General features: G+C 41.1%; 1 protein-coding gene across 1 annotated transcript; it reads right to left on the bottom strand.

The window, feature by feature from the left end:
• Nucleotides 1–2333: 2333 nt before the first annotated feature.
• On the bottom strand, nt 2334–11572 carry FUCA2 (alpha-L-fucosidase 2). The gene is made up of 7 exons (XM_044423362.1): nt 11294–11572; nt 8466–8653; nt 6976–7315; nt 5664–5874; nt 4152–4342; nt 3473–3581; nt 2334–2721 (listed from the first exon to the last, which is right to left on the bottom strand). The coding sequence occupies exons 1-7, from the start codon at nt 11548–11550 to the stop codon at nt 2584–2586; spliced, it is 1434 nt and encodes a 477-aa protein (XP_044279297.1). The 5' UTR covers nt 11551–11572; the 3' UTR covers nt 2334–2583.
• Nucleotides 11573–17833: the final 6261 nt, after the last annotated feature.

The following is a 17833-nucleotide window of genomic DNA, read 5'->3' as shown; positions in this document are numbered from 1 at the left end:
TGTACAATAATTTTAAACATCCACAACAATGTCCTGCCCTGGGAAGTTTTCAATTTGGTTTTCATGCGGGTTGGCACATGAAGGAGGCAGCATGGTGTTGTATGCTGGTGTTAGTATTACATCTGAACCCCAACATCAAGTTTAGATGCAATGCTAAGCAAGCCAGGGATAATAGCATTCCTGGTTGTTCAGTTGCATGCACTTGCAGCAGGATCAGCTATGACAGCCCACAACCTAAACACACAGATCTTACTGTTGCTGCTGCTATACACCAGCTTAAGTCACTAACACAGAGAAGCAAAGATGTATTTGTAAGGGTGGAAAGCAACAATAACTATAATCCAGCGTTCAGTTGCCCTTTTGCTTTAGCCATTTTAAACAAAACATTACCAGAGAAGTGCTCTATATAAAATTGCCACTATTATCAACATTTAGATATTTTTAAAGAAAATATGCCTCATTTTTTACATATGCAAACTAATTGAGCCATTTGGAAAAACATCTTAATCATACCATTTTTTCCTCAAGCTCTAGTAATTAGCACCCTTAATTAAACTGGGTCTCAACAAAAAGGTTCCAGTAAGCCAGACAATAAACATGACACCTTTTGAGCATTCATGATGTACCCAGTGAGCTCTACATTCCTGCAAAATGTCAGAGTGATCCAATAAAAATTGCTACAGGTACAGCAAGTTAAAGATGGACACATTTGTACTTCTTGCTCCAATCTGCAGTTCAGCATATTGTATTTTTTCTATTTTGGTGAAAGTTACTAATGTACTTTATTCACAATTGCAAGAAGATGGGCTTTTCATTGGTTTGTTAAGTTCTGAGCAGTGGTTCAAAAGTTACTAAGACTTTCACGGGGCAGAAACACCTATGGAAGCGATCGCTACTGCATTAAGTTGAGCAAGTTCAGATTTACTCTGGAACTAGAATGCTGCCAGAGTTTTCAGGGGAATTCCAGAGTTTTCTTCATTCTGATAGTGAGGAGGGGGTAACAGGGAACAGCTCAGATAAAAGGTCATTTTGAAGGCTGGAGGATTCACTCACAGTGTGACTGCTGATGGTGAGAGGATGGTATGGGTATGTTGGATCCTGTGCTGGCTTACTCAGAAGTCTTTCTGAACATACAGAGCCATATCTATTCATCTGCACACAATGATTTAATTATAACTAAGTTTTTATTGTTCAGAGTTTGGAGGGGTTGCAGGGGGGTGAGTTGGCAGGGTTAAGAAGACTGCAACAATGAATTTCCTTTGTAGAAAGTTGTGGGATTAAGCCCAGAGCTATTTCATGTCAGCTCAAGCTCCACCAAACCACGAAATTGGAAGCTAAGGCTGATGGCTTTAGCAGGCATGCCTTGTCCCTATGACCAGTAATGCTGTTGTGCAAGGTCACCACTCATTGCTTGCATGCAACCAACCATGTGTATGGACTCATAGAAAGTCTTCTATCATTATAGCAAGGCTTGTATTTTTCATAAGGCAATTACAGGACCAGGACAATGTGAGTCTCCTTTCCCACCCCTGGCATTCCATCTTTCCCATCTGGATTTGGGCACGAAAGACTCAAAAGTGTGGGTTCAAGGAAGCTAAGTTGAAAGCAGGCACAATCTGCAACACTGCTCCCATTTTCCTGGATTTATGAAGCTTGATCCAACATGAGATAGCCATAAATTGGTAGGGTATCAGGCCTGAATTAAATAGTTCAGCTGCCCCTTCCACAAACCCAAACAGCCATAAACTGGTAGGGTTTGTTTGGGTATAAGTATTTATACATAAAATATAAGACATTTTATAAAATAGGCCATTTCTAACTACCCTTGTAGGCTCCAAATACACAACTTCATATATGGTATTAGAACCGTTCAAGAGGAATGAGGAGAAAGTGAGGTAGGTAATAAGACTGAGTAAACCTTATGGCCCCAATCCAGCTAAAGTCAGTTATAAATAAATCCAATCACAACTAATGGGAAAAGTTAAGTTTGGCATAATTAAGTCTCATTGCTTTCAGCAGAACTAAAGCTGCAATCCTAAACACCTTTTGCTGGGAACAAGCACCACTGACCTCAGTAAGACTTTTATATAGACAGGGATGGGATTGTACTATTAGTCATGCCTAACTTTGGCTGGATCAGGGCTTTGATTTTAATAAAGACACCACCACAATGAGACTACAAATCCATTTCAGACAAAATTCAGTATACAGTGTTTGCTTTAAGATATGGGAAGGAAGAAACTGTACCCAAACACTTTTCTGTCCATAAAGTTCTCCTAAGATGTAATCCAACATTTATGTTTGTAGACATTAAGTTTTCTGTTTAGTCTGCCTTTTGTAAACCATTACATTTTATTTATATTTCCTGTGTACTCTTGATAAGTATTATATATTTTCATATGACCTCATTTCAAAAGGTGCTAGAATAAAGAAAGTTGAATAAGGAAAAAGATCAATGTATGAAATCATTCCTATGACCAATATCCCATTCTGGGCTCACACATACACTAAGTAACCCCATATTGACTAAGCTCCAATTATCCACAAAAATTATGATGGGAATTTGAAAGAAAATGGTTGTCACTAATACACATTTGTCAGCTGTAGAGTCCAACCCCACTGATACGGAGGTTTATATGGCAACTGAGGTGTCTCCACCCACATTCCTTTTTCTCCCAAAGAAATCCATGGCAAGGGTTCTTTGTATCCTATCAGCGTCACCTGAAAAAGAAAGTCTGTTAAGTGGAGAAGAGTAGTTCAAAGAGACATTGGCACTGACAAATAAGAGGATTTTTATGTCATTCTACTAAAAACACTGCCCCACACAAGCACACCCATCTTCTAACTAACCATGGCTAATTAATTTCCCTGAGCACAGTTTAAGAGTAAGAAGAAATGCATCTGATTAATTCTAGCTTCCTGATTCAGCTGTAGTCATGCCCTGAAGATGCACCAAACTAATTCCTTAAGTTTAATGTGGACTTGGTCAGTATTGTCTAAATATGATGGCAAATCCACCGCAATTGTGCGTGCTAATTTACTTGGCAGGTTAGGACAGAATTAAAATGAAAGACCCAAGATGCAGGGAAGGCTGTTGTATGTGTGCAGTGTTTTCTTAAAAAACACAAATCCAAAAAAACCTGTTTTTCTCCTTGTCATTCTGAAGAAGATAAACACATTTAAAGAAAAGTCACACATTTAGTGGCGATGTTGCATGGCCATGAAAACTCAAGAACAAATTGACAGAGGCTCAGCGGTCAGAAATGTTTGAAAATAGAGGCTTTATTTTGCTTATGGGGGAGCAACTCCTAGTGAATATCCAAAATGCTGGGCCTAAGAAACCCACAAGTATTCAATAAACACTTGGAAATGAACCAGTATGTGCAAATCATCCAATAATTAATAGTTTAACATCCACTAATGTAGCTTCACAATGTGCATTTGTAGCACTCTTACAGCAAATGTCACTTACCATTGTCTTCCCACTAATTCCTTTTGGTTCACCAAGCACAAGGGTCCCTGAAGATGGCCAATTAAGAAAAATGGCATACAAAATCTCTTCTTTTGGTTTGAATGTATACCTAGTGAAAATTAGTAAGTGATTTCATATTACAGATATTTAAGTCCAGCCTTCCAGGATACAAATCCTTCTAATGAGAATTACAGTTAACATCAAAATATATTAATAAAATTATGAGCAGTACTAACATATGCAAGTCATCCAATTTATTCCCATAGAGCAACTTGTGGTAGTTCTCCTCCTCATTATTACATTGTGATTATTCCCCACCATTTTTCCTCTATGTAGCTTACATAGCTCCATTTTATCCTCATAGCAAGAACCCTATGAAGCAGGTTGGGCTGTGAGTTTGTGACTGGCCCAAAGGGAGACTAGAACCTGGATTTCCCAGGTTCCCAGTTCAACACTCTAACCACCACACCACACATGGCCCTGTGCGGTGAGAATGAGGAGTTGCCTCTAGGACTATTCTTGCTTATCTCTCTCTCCCATGCAATCCTTCCCATAGGGCACCTGACATTCTGGAAACCTGTGGCAGCATGGGAAGGACCATGAAGTTCTCTCTTCACAAACAACAATCACTAAAGAACAAGACGTACAGCATCCATAGTACAGTATGGCATGGACTTACCATACTCCTGGCGTAACACTATCATTCTGGGCTCTCCAAGGCTTGGTGCTGAAAATGGCTTCCCCATTCACTGCCAGCCATGCCCCCATTTGCTTCAGGCGCTCCTCAAAAATAACAGGAATGCGGCCATCATGTGTGGGCCCAACATTCATCAAGAGGTTTCCTCCACATGAAACAGTTTCTACTAGTTGCTGAAATTATTCATAGAGAAGAAAAGCATTATACCATAGCGCAATCTGACTGTCAACACTTTTGTCCAAAGTTTGGAGCATTTTAAAGATTTGCATAGAAAACATGTTTCTGTTTCTGAAAACACTGCACAGAAAACATGTTTCTGTTACATGACCAGTATCTCATCGTATATTCAAGCAGGATAGAGCTTTTCAACTAGTAATGTGGATTCTGAGAACCATCACAGACCTTTTAGTTTTGCCATCGCCAATTTCTTCCTTTGTACTTTTAGTGTAACCCTTTGCACTATGCATGGCACTGGTTCTATTACCTTTCCCTTGAAACCAAGCTTTCTTCATTCTTGTACTTCCCTGTGGCTTGTGTTTGTTTCTTTAACTGAAAGGCTTTGACCGAGAGCCTGGGGGATGTACAAGCCAATTTTTTTCCAGTGCTTGTTTCTCAGGACCTCTACAGAGCCCCAGTCCCTATCCTACAAACTCCTGATTTTATAAAGCACTTTGATGAATTTAAAGTTCTAGCAACTATTGTATCTTAGAAAGCATTTCCAAACTACTTCCCCTGCACTGAAAGCCAGTCTCAATAATACATCATATAAAATGGAAACACATTCAAGATTTTTAAAAGTACAAATGATACCCAATATACAGAAGCTAAATTGCTGAAGCTCCTCCTAAAAAAGTCAAAGCTGTTCCATAAGCCGAGATCCCTGCTTTTTTATTTTAAGGTGAGGTACTGCTAAATTACCTTCACTGTGAAGAGGCATATGTAAGCAGAGGAGTCTTGGAGTTATATAGGTCAAGACCATGTGATTACATCAATTGAAATCAGAATCTTGAATTGGCCTGCAACTTGCCTCTCTGCTAGCAAACAGGCCACAGCATTCTGCACTAAAACTACAACAGGGAGTCAGTGATCTGTCTACTCTGCCAGCTCTGGCATCTCCCCTTTAAGATGTTTCAACATCCCCCCACCCCCAATATATTCCAAGTAAATAATTGAAAAAACAAAACGAAACGTAGACAGACTCATAGCAAGGGGAAAGATTGAGAAGAACTGATGTATGAACTGATGAACGGGGCATTTGAATGGGGAAGGGGTGCCTGAGTTTGTACTGTAGCTTTCTCTAACCAGAAAACCTTCAGATATTTTGGACCAAATCCCAATATTCCTGGTCTTCAGCCATGCCTGGCTGGAGCTGATGGGAATTGAAATGCAAGGCACTGGTAGATTTTTGAAAAATCCATCTCTGGCTATTTTCTGAAAAACTGAAGAACTGACAGCTCCACTCAGTTATCAGGTTGTGTGTTTGTCTTGTTTTACCTGCACAAGCTCTTCAATTGTGAGGTAATCACTCAACTGTGCATTCCTTCGGTATCCCCATGATTGTTTGTCAATCGTCATGCAGTTTTCCCATTTATGGAACAAAAGATGTCCTGGATTATATCGATCAGCACAAGTGTAATACCCTCCATGTTTACAAATACAGCCAGCTCCCCAGCGATCATTTGTTACGACTACATCACGAACAGGGCTGAAAAGTTCAAAGAAATGACTGATATTTAAGAGACATCACATCACTGGATACCAGAAGAGAGGCATTTTCAGCAGTGCCCACACATTTGTCAAATTTTCTTCCCTGCCACACACAAAGATCCTGGGGTATGCCAACTTTATGATTTTTTAACTTTAAATATTTGTATATTTCAATAGGCACGTTATTAATATTTTTCAGTGGCATCTTCTAGGTTTTAATGCTGTTTGTTTTCGAGGTCTGTGGATTTATTTTAGGAATGATGATTTAACATTTACATTATTGTATTATGTTCCATTATTGTTTGTGCACTGCCTTGAAATGGGTTGAAATCCTGAAAGGAAGTTTAGAAATAAAATATAGAAAATGTAAGATACATGAAATATGGTGCCCAAAACCCAGAGTCAAACGCCTGCAGGGATCTCTTGATACCCACTATCAGAAATAGAGATCAACATGCCTCTTTCCTTTCTTGTAGCTGCTGGCTACAGAGCCCTGTTGCAATAGAGCAGTTTGGCTATATCACTGACAGTGTTTGTTTTTAACTATATTGCTGGTTTATAATATTTTATGTTATCAGGGTCTATTGGTTATTCTTGGTAACAAGCCGAGAGTAAGCAACAAGTTATTTCAAAGAGGAAAGGCACTTTTCTGGCAGAAAGGCAGGGTATAACTGCTTTAAATATTTTTATTTTCCCATTATTTTAAATGTTATTAGTGTTTTTAAGATTGGATTTTATCTACTATTATCTGGATGCTGTATCTTATTTATTTTATTGTATTACTGCCCTGAGTCATTGTGAAGATATAAAAGCTTTAAATAAACCAACATTCTAAACCCACAAAAAGTAGTATAAAATACCCCCCTCACATGCACAAAATTTTATTCTAGATGACTAAATTAGAATTTGCTTTATCAAATGCTTAACAAACTGTGCAGTTCTATACACAACTCAGCAGTAAATCCCACTGAATTCAATGAGACTTACACCCAATGAGTACAAATAGGTCACCTAAAGCAACAAAGTACACATAAAATGTTATGAAAAGCAATTTAACGATACGATAATGTGTATATTTCGCTGAGAGAAGGTGATGTACCTGTCATTATAAAGCCAAGCAAGGAAGCCAGTACTATTCCAATAAGTGTCCGGGGCCGCTGCATCTCCATCTGACCAGAGAATCTCTGGATGGTACCTTTTCACAATCTCGTACAGCTCTGGGAGTGACTTGGCATTGGGAAATTGTTTTTTACTGAAGACACTGGCAGCATCATCAAGGAAGAGAGGATTGAACCATTCAAACAATGAGTGATACAGTCCAAAATGCAAGCCAGTTCTCTTTCGAATGGATGATGCCAGCTCAGCCACAATATCCCGTTTTGGCCCAATGTCAACAGCATTCCAAGCCCAAGAATATTTCGATCCCCAGAGAGTAAAACCTTAGAAAATGAAATAAGATCATCATCAGAAGCATTTTAGATATGTTGTGCACATCTGTTTTGCTTTCCTGTTTATTAGAGTACACTTTAAGGTAAAGTGCCCATTCAAAAGTACATCAAAATGCATCTGTTCCCTAAATTGAGGGAGAAAACAAATATGATCAAGGAACCATTATGATGCAGTGGATAGAGTGTTTTGAATCTCAGTGCAGCCACTAAATACTATTGGGCCAGCTACTCTCAGCCTAAACTATCTCACAGGTTCTTATGAGGATAAAATGGAATACTCCTCTCTGCAGCATCCTCCTCAAAGAATGGGACACAAATGTTACTACAGGCTGTCTCCAGGTTACATTCCTGAGAATGTTGTGAAGGTGAATTTGTATGTAAGGTGGATCACGTACGTATGGGTCATATTTAGCATCAGTAAGCCAAATGTTTGTCTTAGTATACATTTCTATTTTAGCTTTTGAGGTATATAAAACAGTAAAGAAACAGCTCCATATGATCAGTCCTTCATATTCACGGGGCTAGGGGCACAGGACCCCTGTGAACGTGGAAAAAACATGAGTATCTCTAGCTCGCTCCACAAACCTTAACCCTTAATACTGCTGACCATGTGTGTACTGGATTGCTTCTCCCTCAGTCTCTCAGACCTTGGTCTGATCCAGCAGGGTCCCCTTCATTTATTATATTCTTATGTTTTTATTCCCCACCCTCCCTTTCAATCCTCATTGTCTCCTCTTTGCACCAAGGACATGCCATCTCTCCAGATGGGCAGAGCAAGAAGGCATGCTTTGAGGCCCTCCCTTTCTTTCTGTTCACGTCCTCTCTATGGTGATGACAATTTTCTACAGTACCCTAGTTTGCGTTCAGTACTATGAACTGTTTGTCTTTAACTCAAATTTTTACATTAATAGGCTTCATGGCAGTTTGTTCGTTAAGTACAGATGTTGGTAACTCAAGATGTTCATAACCCAAGGACTGCCTGTAATCATCATCTCCTACTTCTGTGTAAGGTTTGTAATACAGAAATGTTTCTGTTCTAAGTGGATGGATCTGGGAGCCTGAGCAATGCATTTCATCTTCTAAAATAAAAATCCAAACTACTGAGATCTGAACAAATCCACTCCACCTCCACTCAGTTTACCTTCATGGTGCTTTGATGTCAACACAACATATCTGGCCCCTGAAGCGTTCAAAATGTCTGCCCACTGGTCGGCATCAAAAAACTCAGCTGTAAATAAAGGGCCAAAATCCTCATAACTGAATCCAGGAGGGTAGTTTGTCTTCATAAATGTAACATAGGGTTCCTTCTTCTCTTTCTGCCAGTACCACCTGCAAAGGAAAAAACACCTTATAGTGCCTGCACAAAGGCAGTAATAGTTCCCAAACAACAGGCACACATTCTTAGAAGTGTTTTGAAGAAGCAGCATTTACTATGTGAGCAGGATTATGGAATCTGAAACATGATGTGGGGGTGTCCATGCTGCCTGCACACAATCAAGACTCAGTAGATAGAGCTAGTGGCTCCTCTCACAACAGGAAAGAAACACTTATTTCTGGAAAAAGGCAGGGAGCAGAATGTGGCAAAAGGCAGCACTGCTGATTTTTCCCTTTCTGAAAAAAGTGTATCTAAGGTTGCTTGCAGAAGCAACAGTTCCTGTCCTGATAGTTGTAGGTCCTGGATGCACAAGAGAACTAGAAGAGATACAATGGCAACACTGGATACTGCCCTATGCATTCAGTGCACTCACAGACAGAAAATAGTATCCAAGGCTCAACACTTTTCAGGAATTTCACACTGCCCTCTCAACAAAAAGATTTCTAGCCCTTGTAGTCCAAACAAATTTGGACATGGCTGCATGTGTTTAAGATTCAAGAACCAAACTGAATTTGGGCAGGATGTTAGGACAGGGTAAGGATTCAATACCCTGAAAAGCTCTTTTCTGTCTTTCCCACTAAAACTACTTATTTTCTATTATTCCTGTCCTTAAAAAATGAATAAAAATGCTTTGTAAACCTTAATAATGATGACATTGTTCTGCAAAGGGAATTTATGCAAATACAGGTATATGTCTATGCCCATCTTCCCTAACCTGGTGCTCCCAGATGGTATTGCACAACAACTGGGAATTACCGACATTGTAGTCTGAAGAGAATCAGGATGGGAAAGGGTGATCTGTGTCTTCAAACATAGGTCATTTACTGCAAACATTAGCATTTCGCTTCTATATGCTCAGCACTGCCAACTTGGTTTACTCTTCATGGAGGTAGCATTGGGGTCAATAGAAATCTTATGGATTTTATTGCTTAAAGGTGCAATCCTATGCTGGCTGGAGTATGCTGGGAGTTGTAGGTCTTTTTCCCTGTCAGAACATGCATAGGATCGCACCCTTACTGAGAGTCAAGAGCATGATGGTGGTTCAGTGCTATTCATGTGAGACAATACCTACAGTTTAAAAACAAATTAGCATGAGGCCCTTTCTTCTGGCGCAAGTAACTCTTTGCAAATTAAGAAGTACAAACAAATATAAAGAAAGGAATTAGTCCGACTAATTTAACATGAGTCACCTCACTGCACAGAATGTGTCTGAAAATAAGTTTTTAAAAATTGGCAGGACAATCCAATATACTCAGAATCAAGCCCTACTGAGTTTAATAGCTGACTCAAAGGAAAGCGTACAGGATTTTACCCTTAATCAGAATCTTGAAGCCAGTAAAAATAGGACGTATGATCGGGCGTAGAATTTGTGCATTACAAATTCTGCTCTGGGTTCAGGTTTCAGGTGATCAGTAGCTTAACTTCGAATGTAATTCTTGGTTCTTAACAGTTTTCAAATCCCGGGAATACAACCAATTGTATTGTTTTTTTAATTGAGCTCAGCTTCCGGAACAGTATTAATCACCAATACAAGGTGAGATAGTTCATAAACGGGGCCTTGTCTCCTACAGAGAGGGCAATGGCCCCTCCAAGGCAGGAAGACCTCTAAAAAAGGCTTTTTGTTCAGCAGCAATAGTCTTGAGAGCTCTTTGAGAGCTTTGTTCACTGGCTTGGACTCCTGGCTTGACCCTTACCATTAACCCTCTAAAACAATCCCAGGAGTCACTGACCCAGCCTGCATCAGTAACCAGCCATATCTAATGGACTAGGTGACCTGTGCCTATCATTCCAGCAGTGAAATTGGAAAGTGGGCATTGGGGCAATCAACACCTTGCTCAAAAGCACCCTTAGGGCCAAACTAGGCTTCAGTTTAAACCTGCATCTAGAAACTGCCTCCCTGTGTTTCCCTGCTGCAATTTTTACTCTACAGTAGATGCAGAGGGCCCATGCCTAACCCACCTCCCTTTCCCCATGCTAAGGTCCTGGACTTACGGTAAGAATGGGGGAAAAGGACAAATATTAAAGGTACATGTCTTTCTCAGCTCTCGGTAAATTGTAAACTCTTAATCTAGTTCCAGACTGGGGCACTTATGTTGTTAGTGGGGGCTGCAAAATACCCAAGAGTAAACCCTCTCCACGTATATACACACTCTCACACATACGTTTTAGGGGCTCCAGCTAGGTTTCAATCCGGTCGTTTAATACAGAAACATAAACTGCCTATAGAAGACAGGGTATCTTGAGGAAATAAGCGTCTGTTAACCATGAATGTTAAGCGGAAATGAAACTGTGCCGGCTATTTCTATTTTGCAGAGCGAGAGCAGTCCTGATCAGCCCAGCGTGGTGGAGCGGGTGCCAGGGGGCGCTTTTGAGGTCCCAATCAGGGCCCCTGAGCCTACTCGCGTCAAAAAGGGAACGGAAAGAAAAAGGATGCCCTTGCCAAGCTACGCACTGATTACTGGTGCCCATTTTGACCTTTACACCTATTTCTTCCAGTTTTCGTGGGAGCAAGAAGCGGGAGGCTTGCGGGGAAGAGGCGAGAAGGCCCGCCAAGCAGAGCTCGTGTGCACTCGGGGCGCGGGAGGGGACCTCACCAAAACCACTCGCTGCCGAAGCTGGGCACCGAGAACACGCCCCAGTGGATGAAAACGCCAAACTTGGCTTCATCGAACCAGCCGGGCAGCGGCCTGGTATCCAGCGACTGCCAGGTGGGGTCGTAGCGTACGGCACCTCCCTGCGTGGGGAGGAGCTGGCCGACGAAGAGCAGCACCAGCAGCGCCCAGCGCCACCGAAGGAACGGAATAAGAGCGGCCCCCGGCTCCGCCGCCGCCTCTGCCGCCCGCTGGGACATGAGGGCACCCCTGTCTTCGCCCGCCGCTCTTCGCGCTTCCTTGCCGCGGCAGTCAGGTGACCGAGCGGCAGCAGAAGCGCGGCCGGGCTGCTTCCGCCAGTGCCGCTTTGCTTTCTGATTTGCCTCGGGGCCAAACTAGCCGCTTGTGGCCGCCTCTCTGAGCCGGCACGCAGCGGCGGGCCATTCCCCATTCCCCGGTGCGGTGCTCCAGATGTTTCAGACGGAGTTTCCCCACCTTTCTAAAGGCCAGTGGCCACGCTGGCTGGGGCTGATGGGAGTTTAAGTCCAAAACCTCTGCAGGGCACCAGATTCGGGGAGGCTGCCGTTTTTGCGGAGGAGTGTGCGACTTTCAGACTGCCCATCCGCAGTATGGGTCTCAGCTTGGCGCTACAATCACTGGGGTCTGTGTCGACGTAAAATGCCTCCGTCTGTGTGTCAGCCTCAAATGGTTTGGATGGAACCATCAAAGGAAGGATTTCGCCTACTCCTGCAAAAACACTTGGGCTCCAATTGTGTACACTCTTATCTGACAGTAAGCCCCATTAACTCGGTAGGACTTAATATAGATTGAGTGCTATTACTTTTGCAGATGCTTGCACTACAAACTTGCTTGCTTCTAGAAGAAACCTCTCTAGTGCAATCGCACTGCTTCCTTCTTGGGATTTTACGGTGAGTTTCGGAATAGGCATCTTCAGTCTGTAGCCCTCCTGTGTTTTCCAACCATTTCTGCCACCTTTTTGCTTACCAGGGGAAAAAAAAACCAGTTAAGGAAGAAAAAACAGTAAGGCATACAAAGCCTTTTGACTGTGAGCAGCAGGAGCCTTCTGTCTGGAAGCGCCAGTTTGTAAAGAATGCTAATCAATGCTTTCAGATGGACAGCTTCTGTCAGTCACATACAAGAGCCATTATGTAACTATTTCCTCTTTTCCCTTAGGTTTGTGTAGGTAAGGAAAAAAACCCAGAGGAAATACATGGAAAGGTTAGTAGTGAAAGATGACCATGTCTTTAACCTTCCACCTGTAAAATTTTGCGAATGAACAAGGACAAGTATTCAATGAAAGCCTCATCTCAAAGCAGCCACTGTGGACTGAACTTGCATTTAAATAGTGGTAGTTCAATGGCACTTTTACCTCTTTGGGACTACCTTCACCTGTAATCCTCCGCACACTATAACAATCTTGTACTCACCTGAATTCAGTGGGGCTTAGTCTTGAGGGTGTGGACAAGGTGCTTGGACAGGTTTGTGCAAACACCTCAATACTGAGTCCTTGTCCCTCCTAGCTCATAAAAGCCTGCAAGGAAGGAGTAGCTGGCTAGGCCAGGGAGCTCATCAGTGCCTCTGTGAGAGAAAGTGATCCCACTTCCCAAGAAATCCTCACTTGATCTAGGAAATTTACACAACTACAGTAGCAAATATAGGTACTCTCCAGGTTATGGACAAGTTCCATTCTTGATAAAATCCTTAAGCTGTATTTGTACATAAGTCGGATCACATGAATAAGCCAAATGTTTGTCTTATTATATTATATATATATATATATATATATATATAACTTTTCTATATACATAAAACACTTAAGCAAAACTTCCATATTCCCTAAAACATCTTAAACACAGCACAGCATTGCAAAAATACAGTAATAATAATCACTAGTGCTGAAGAGAGAGAAAGTGTGTGTGTGTGTGTGTGAATAGATTTATATGAATAAATTTATTTATTTATTTATTAGACTTGTATTCCACACTAAGAGTTCCATAGGACACTCTAGTGGCAGTGTAGGTATACAGTATTATAAAAAAAACAAAAGAAACAGTTATTGAAGCAGTTTAGAACATTCTTGAGTTAACAGTAAGCTTAACATTAACTGATGCAGATGAAGCTGAATCTGGTGCTGCAGAGTCAGGGTTTGGTTGTGCTGCTGAGGATGAGGGTTACCACAGAAGTCCAGGTCTGGATGCCATGGAATGAAAAGCTGTGAGTACTGTACACCTCACCAAATGTTGTGTTGTTTACTTGAGATATTCATGGCTTTTCATTAGAGATATTCATACAAGGTTTATGGCAGTCCATGTGTTCATAAGTGCGGATTGTTCATAACCTGGATGTTCATAAGCTGGGGACTACATGTATTCCTTTCCTGGGCAAGGTTCTAGAGAGGGTGCTTGCCAATCGACTCCAGGCACCCTTAGATGAAACTGATTATCTGAATTCATTTCAACTGAGGTTCAGACCTGGTTTTGGAATGGAAACAGCCCTGGTTGCACTGTATGATGATCTGTGCTGGGAGTGAGATGGGGACTGTGACCCTGTCGATACTGCTGGACCTCTTGGCAGTTTTTAATACCATCAATGATGGTATCTTTCTGGAGTGGCTGGCCAAGATGAGAGTAGGGGCACTGCATTGCAGTGTTCCACTCCTACTTGGAGGGCTGTCTCCAGAAGGTGGTACCTGGGGAATATTGTTCAGCGCCATGGATTCGCCAGCATGGAGTTCCACAGGGGGTTGTTCTGTCTCCCATGCTATTTACTATTTGCATGAAACCACTGAGTGGGCTCATCCCATCCAGAGTTTTGTAGTGCATTGCCATCAATATGCTGGCGACATGCAGCTATATTTCTCCTTTTTGTTGTCAGCAGGTGAGCCTGTGATGTACTAAACTGGTATCTGGTTATGATAATTGACAGGATGAGGGCAAGCAAACTGGAACTCAGACAAGACTAAGTTGCTATTGGTGAATGATTCCTTTTACTGTTGGGGGCTGGGGGAGTGTTCAACCTGTTCTATATGGGGTCACACTCCACCTGAAGGAACAGGTTTGTAGATTGTCTGTCACTTGAGGCTGAGGTGGCATCAGTGGTTCAGTGTTTCTTCTACCAGGTTTGGCTGGTGGCCCAGTGCACCCCTACCTGGACAGGTGTAGCCTGGCTTCAGTAATCTATGCTCCAGTAATCTCTAGATTGGATCACTGCAACACACTTTACAGGAGGCAGCCCTTGAAGACAGTTCGGAATCTGCAGCTGGTGCAGAATGCAGCAACCAGATTAATAACTGGGATCAGGTGGTCCAAACATGTAAAATCAGTACATGCCCACCAGTACTGGCTGCCTGTATGCTTTCAGTCCCAATTCAAGGGGCTGCTCTTCACCTACAAAGTCCTAAATGGCTTGGGACCACAATACCTGTTGGAATGCTTCTCCCGATGCCTCTGAGCTCCCTAGATACTACACTCAACCACTGCAGCCTTCCTTTGGGTGCCAACCCCTGAGAGACTTGGAGGGTGGTGACTGGGGAGGTAACCTCCCTGCTGCAGCTTGCCTGGTGCCAAATTTGCCATCTTTTTTGGTGCCAAGTTAAAACAGCGCTTTTTGTGGAGGCCTTTAAAGATCTCCCTGGTCATCCAGGAGCCTTTTTTTCTTTCTTCTTGGTTGGGTCTTTTTATTGTATTTTATTGCATTTTAATGTGTTTTAATGCTATTTTAATTATGTTAAAATGTTTGAAGTGCTGCTTTATGTATTGCATTTTATCATTTGTATATCCTGTTGTGAACTACCCAGAGAACTTTGGTTACAGGCTGTACAGAAATATCATAAATAATATTAATAGTCTGGAATAGCCATGCTAATTTACACTCTTTTTATATTGTCCTCTAATATTGTGGTGGTTTAATGTTTGTTTTTATTACATTTTGTATGGAATTCATTCTTGTAAATGAGCATGGCAGCCTGTTTGAGGGAAGGATATACATTAATAGAATAAAATATTTTAACACACACACATACAATTTTGATAGGAAGTACATTATATAGATAGGACGCACATTATATTTCATATTTTGGAAGCAAGGTGGGTCTGGCAAGATATAATTGTCAAGCTGAATGTTTGAAAAGCCTCATTTCCAATGTCTTGTTAATCAGTTTTGCATGTGAAAATAAACAAGGAAGTTGTGATCAGTTTTGAAAAAAATACTGTTTTGAATGTGCATATTTTGATATCTGAAATGTTAAGGGAAAGGTTGCCTTTTCTTAACTTTGATATCTTTCATGACTCTCTTTAAAGCTGGTATGCAAATGTGTTTACAAACAGAATATTGATGTTTTGCCTCCTGAATGTGTGTACTAAATTGCATTCTGATACATCATGCTTCATAGACTGAATCACATGACAGTCTTACAGATGGAACGTTGAATAGATGAGTTAAACCAAAGATTTCATTTTGTCAACTGATTTATTGCATCTAAATACAAGGCCAACTGTGCTCTCTGGACTGCAGGGAAGCACGTACTGACGTTAATATTTCAAAACATCTTGGTGGATTATCCAGCCAGGTCTCATGGTAGCTGGCAAGCTCTGATACCACAGCATGAGCTCATCACCACAAAATGTACTTGCCTTTCTTTCAAATGTTGCATGTATGCGACTAGCTCCTATATTCACACTTGTTAAGAATAACTTCATTTCATGAACAGTGGGACCCAAGTAACACATTATAAACTACTTTTGAAAAACTCATCTCCAAAGGAACTTCTATTTAGCATAGGGGGTCCTTTTTTGAGAAACACCCATTTAAAACCTCCTTAAGTATTTAACACAGGGTTGTGCACTTCTTTGGATGCCACTCCTTGAGTTTACTGTGCAAATAATAAGTTGTAATGTACAAAAAAAACTCAGTTTGGAATGCAAGAGAATTGGCTATTTCTGCTAGATCTGAAAGGCTGACAGATTTGTGGAATTTTACTATATGACTTTCCTCTGCCGTTAGGTCTACATGTACCTCTTCAAAGCCTGCTACTCTTGCAGACTTGCACAGTTTGAGTAGACCTCTAATGTTCTACTCTTGATGCATTTTGTTTGGTGTTTCTCCACTTCTCAAAACAATCTGCAAGTACCAACAACTTAATTTATTGTTGGCTGGCTGAAGGAAAGGAATTGACAACAAAATTCCTCTCTGGAGGGTTGCATGTCTATTTTTCTGTAGTAGGGTAATTTTTGTATAGCATTATCATTCATGTCTAATATGTATGCTACTGGACACATTTACTATTATGTTAAGTTACCGACTTTAAGGAAAGTGGACCCCATTCTGTATTGCCATACTCCCTCCTATACCAATTTGCATATATAACTAACAGCCAACTTGACAGAGGATATCTGCAAACTGTCCAGAGACTATTGTTGTGCCACAGCTATTAGCTACTAATTACTGAGAAATTTTAGCAGTTGGGGAGGGGGGTGGAATTCTAAAGAAAGTGACAACTCTCTCTCACAACTGTTGCATTTCTTACAGTGGTCATAACTGGTGATCAGATTGTATTTTATATAAATGCTGCGTATCTAAATGTAGAAACAACCTGTCTTGAATATATGCATTAAATGCAAACTCAAAAAATAAAATAAAATTTAAACTTAACCTTTTGAAAACTCTACAAATGCTGCCAAAGATACAAATGCTGCCAAAACTCGCCTGAAGTAGCTGGCTTGCTTTGCTCACTCACTTGCCCATTCAATTATCTTTGAATGATGAGTGCTCATGTTTAATGCAGCATAAATGTACCTTTTGTCATCCATCAAAAGCTGAAATGCATGTGCATTTACTGGTCCAGAGATAGTTTTCTTGTTCAGTACTCGAGGCACTTTTGGCAGGTCCCCACACACTGAAAGGAAGAGTGCTTCCATAATGGACTGCATTACCGTATTAACCTTATTTGGCATTGACTCTTATTTGATTATGTAGTATCAAGAGGGCAACCTGACCCAGTGAGTAATGCACCATAATTTCAGTGGCAATTGTCCAAATAATGATAGAATGATCTATAAAATATTTTATGAACACCAGTAGGCAGAGTGTTCAACCAATGAAACAATGTATGCCTTCCCTTATTGTGATAACTGGAATATATTTCATTTTTTATGTACAGTCTAGTCCAGTTGAATTCCCAAAGGAAATAACATCAGTAAAAAGTTACAAATTAAAATTTAAAAAATAATACAGTGAAAGATGATAATAACTGATCCTAAAGCAGGAGGGACAATATACCACTTCCTCTGGAAAGGTGCACCATCTCTGTTAGATTTGCAGTTGCTGTCCTGAACTTGGTTGTGTGTGTTCAGGGAACTGGGGGGCCCTTCCTGTTCAAATTTATCTGTGGCAAATTGCTGATAGTGGCTTGGACATGTAAGAGTTAAAAAAGGCAGCACTGGGGCAAAGATTAAACATTATTTCGAGGAAGAGAGCCCAGCACCTGTGTTTCAGGATTTTCATTCTTCTTTTGTGTCTTTAGAG

This window comes from Varanus komodoensis, unplaced genomic scaffold (genome assembly GCF_004798865.1).
Source record: "Varanus komodoensis strain SLA01 unplaced genomic scaffold, ASM479886v1 scaffold1, whole genome shotgun sequence".
Lineage (NCBI taxonomy): Eukaryota > Metazoa > Chordata > Lepidosauria > Squamata > Varanidae > Varanus > Varanus komodoensis.
The sequence above is the reverse complement of the archived record's forward strand: the minus strand, read 5'-3'. Positions and strand labels throughout refer to the sequence as shown.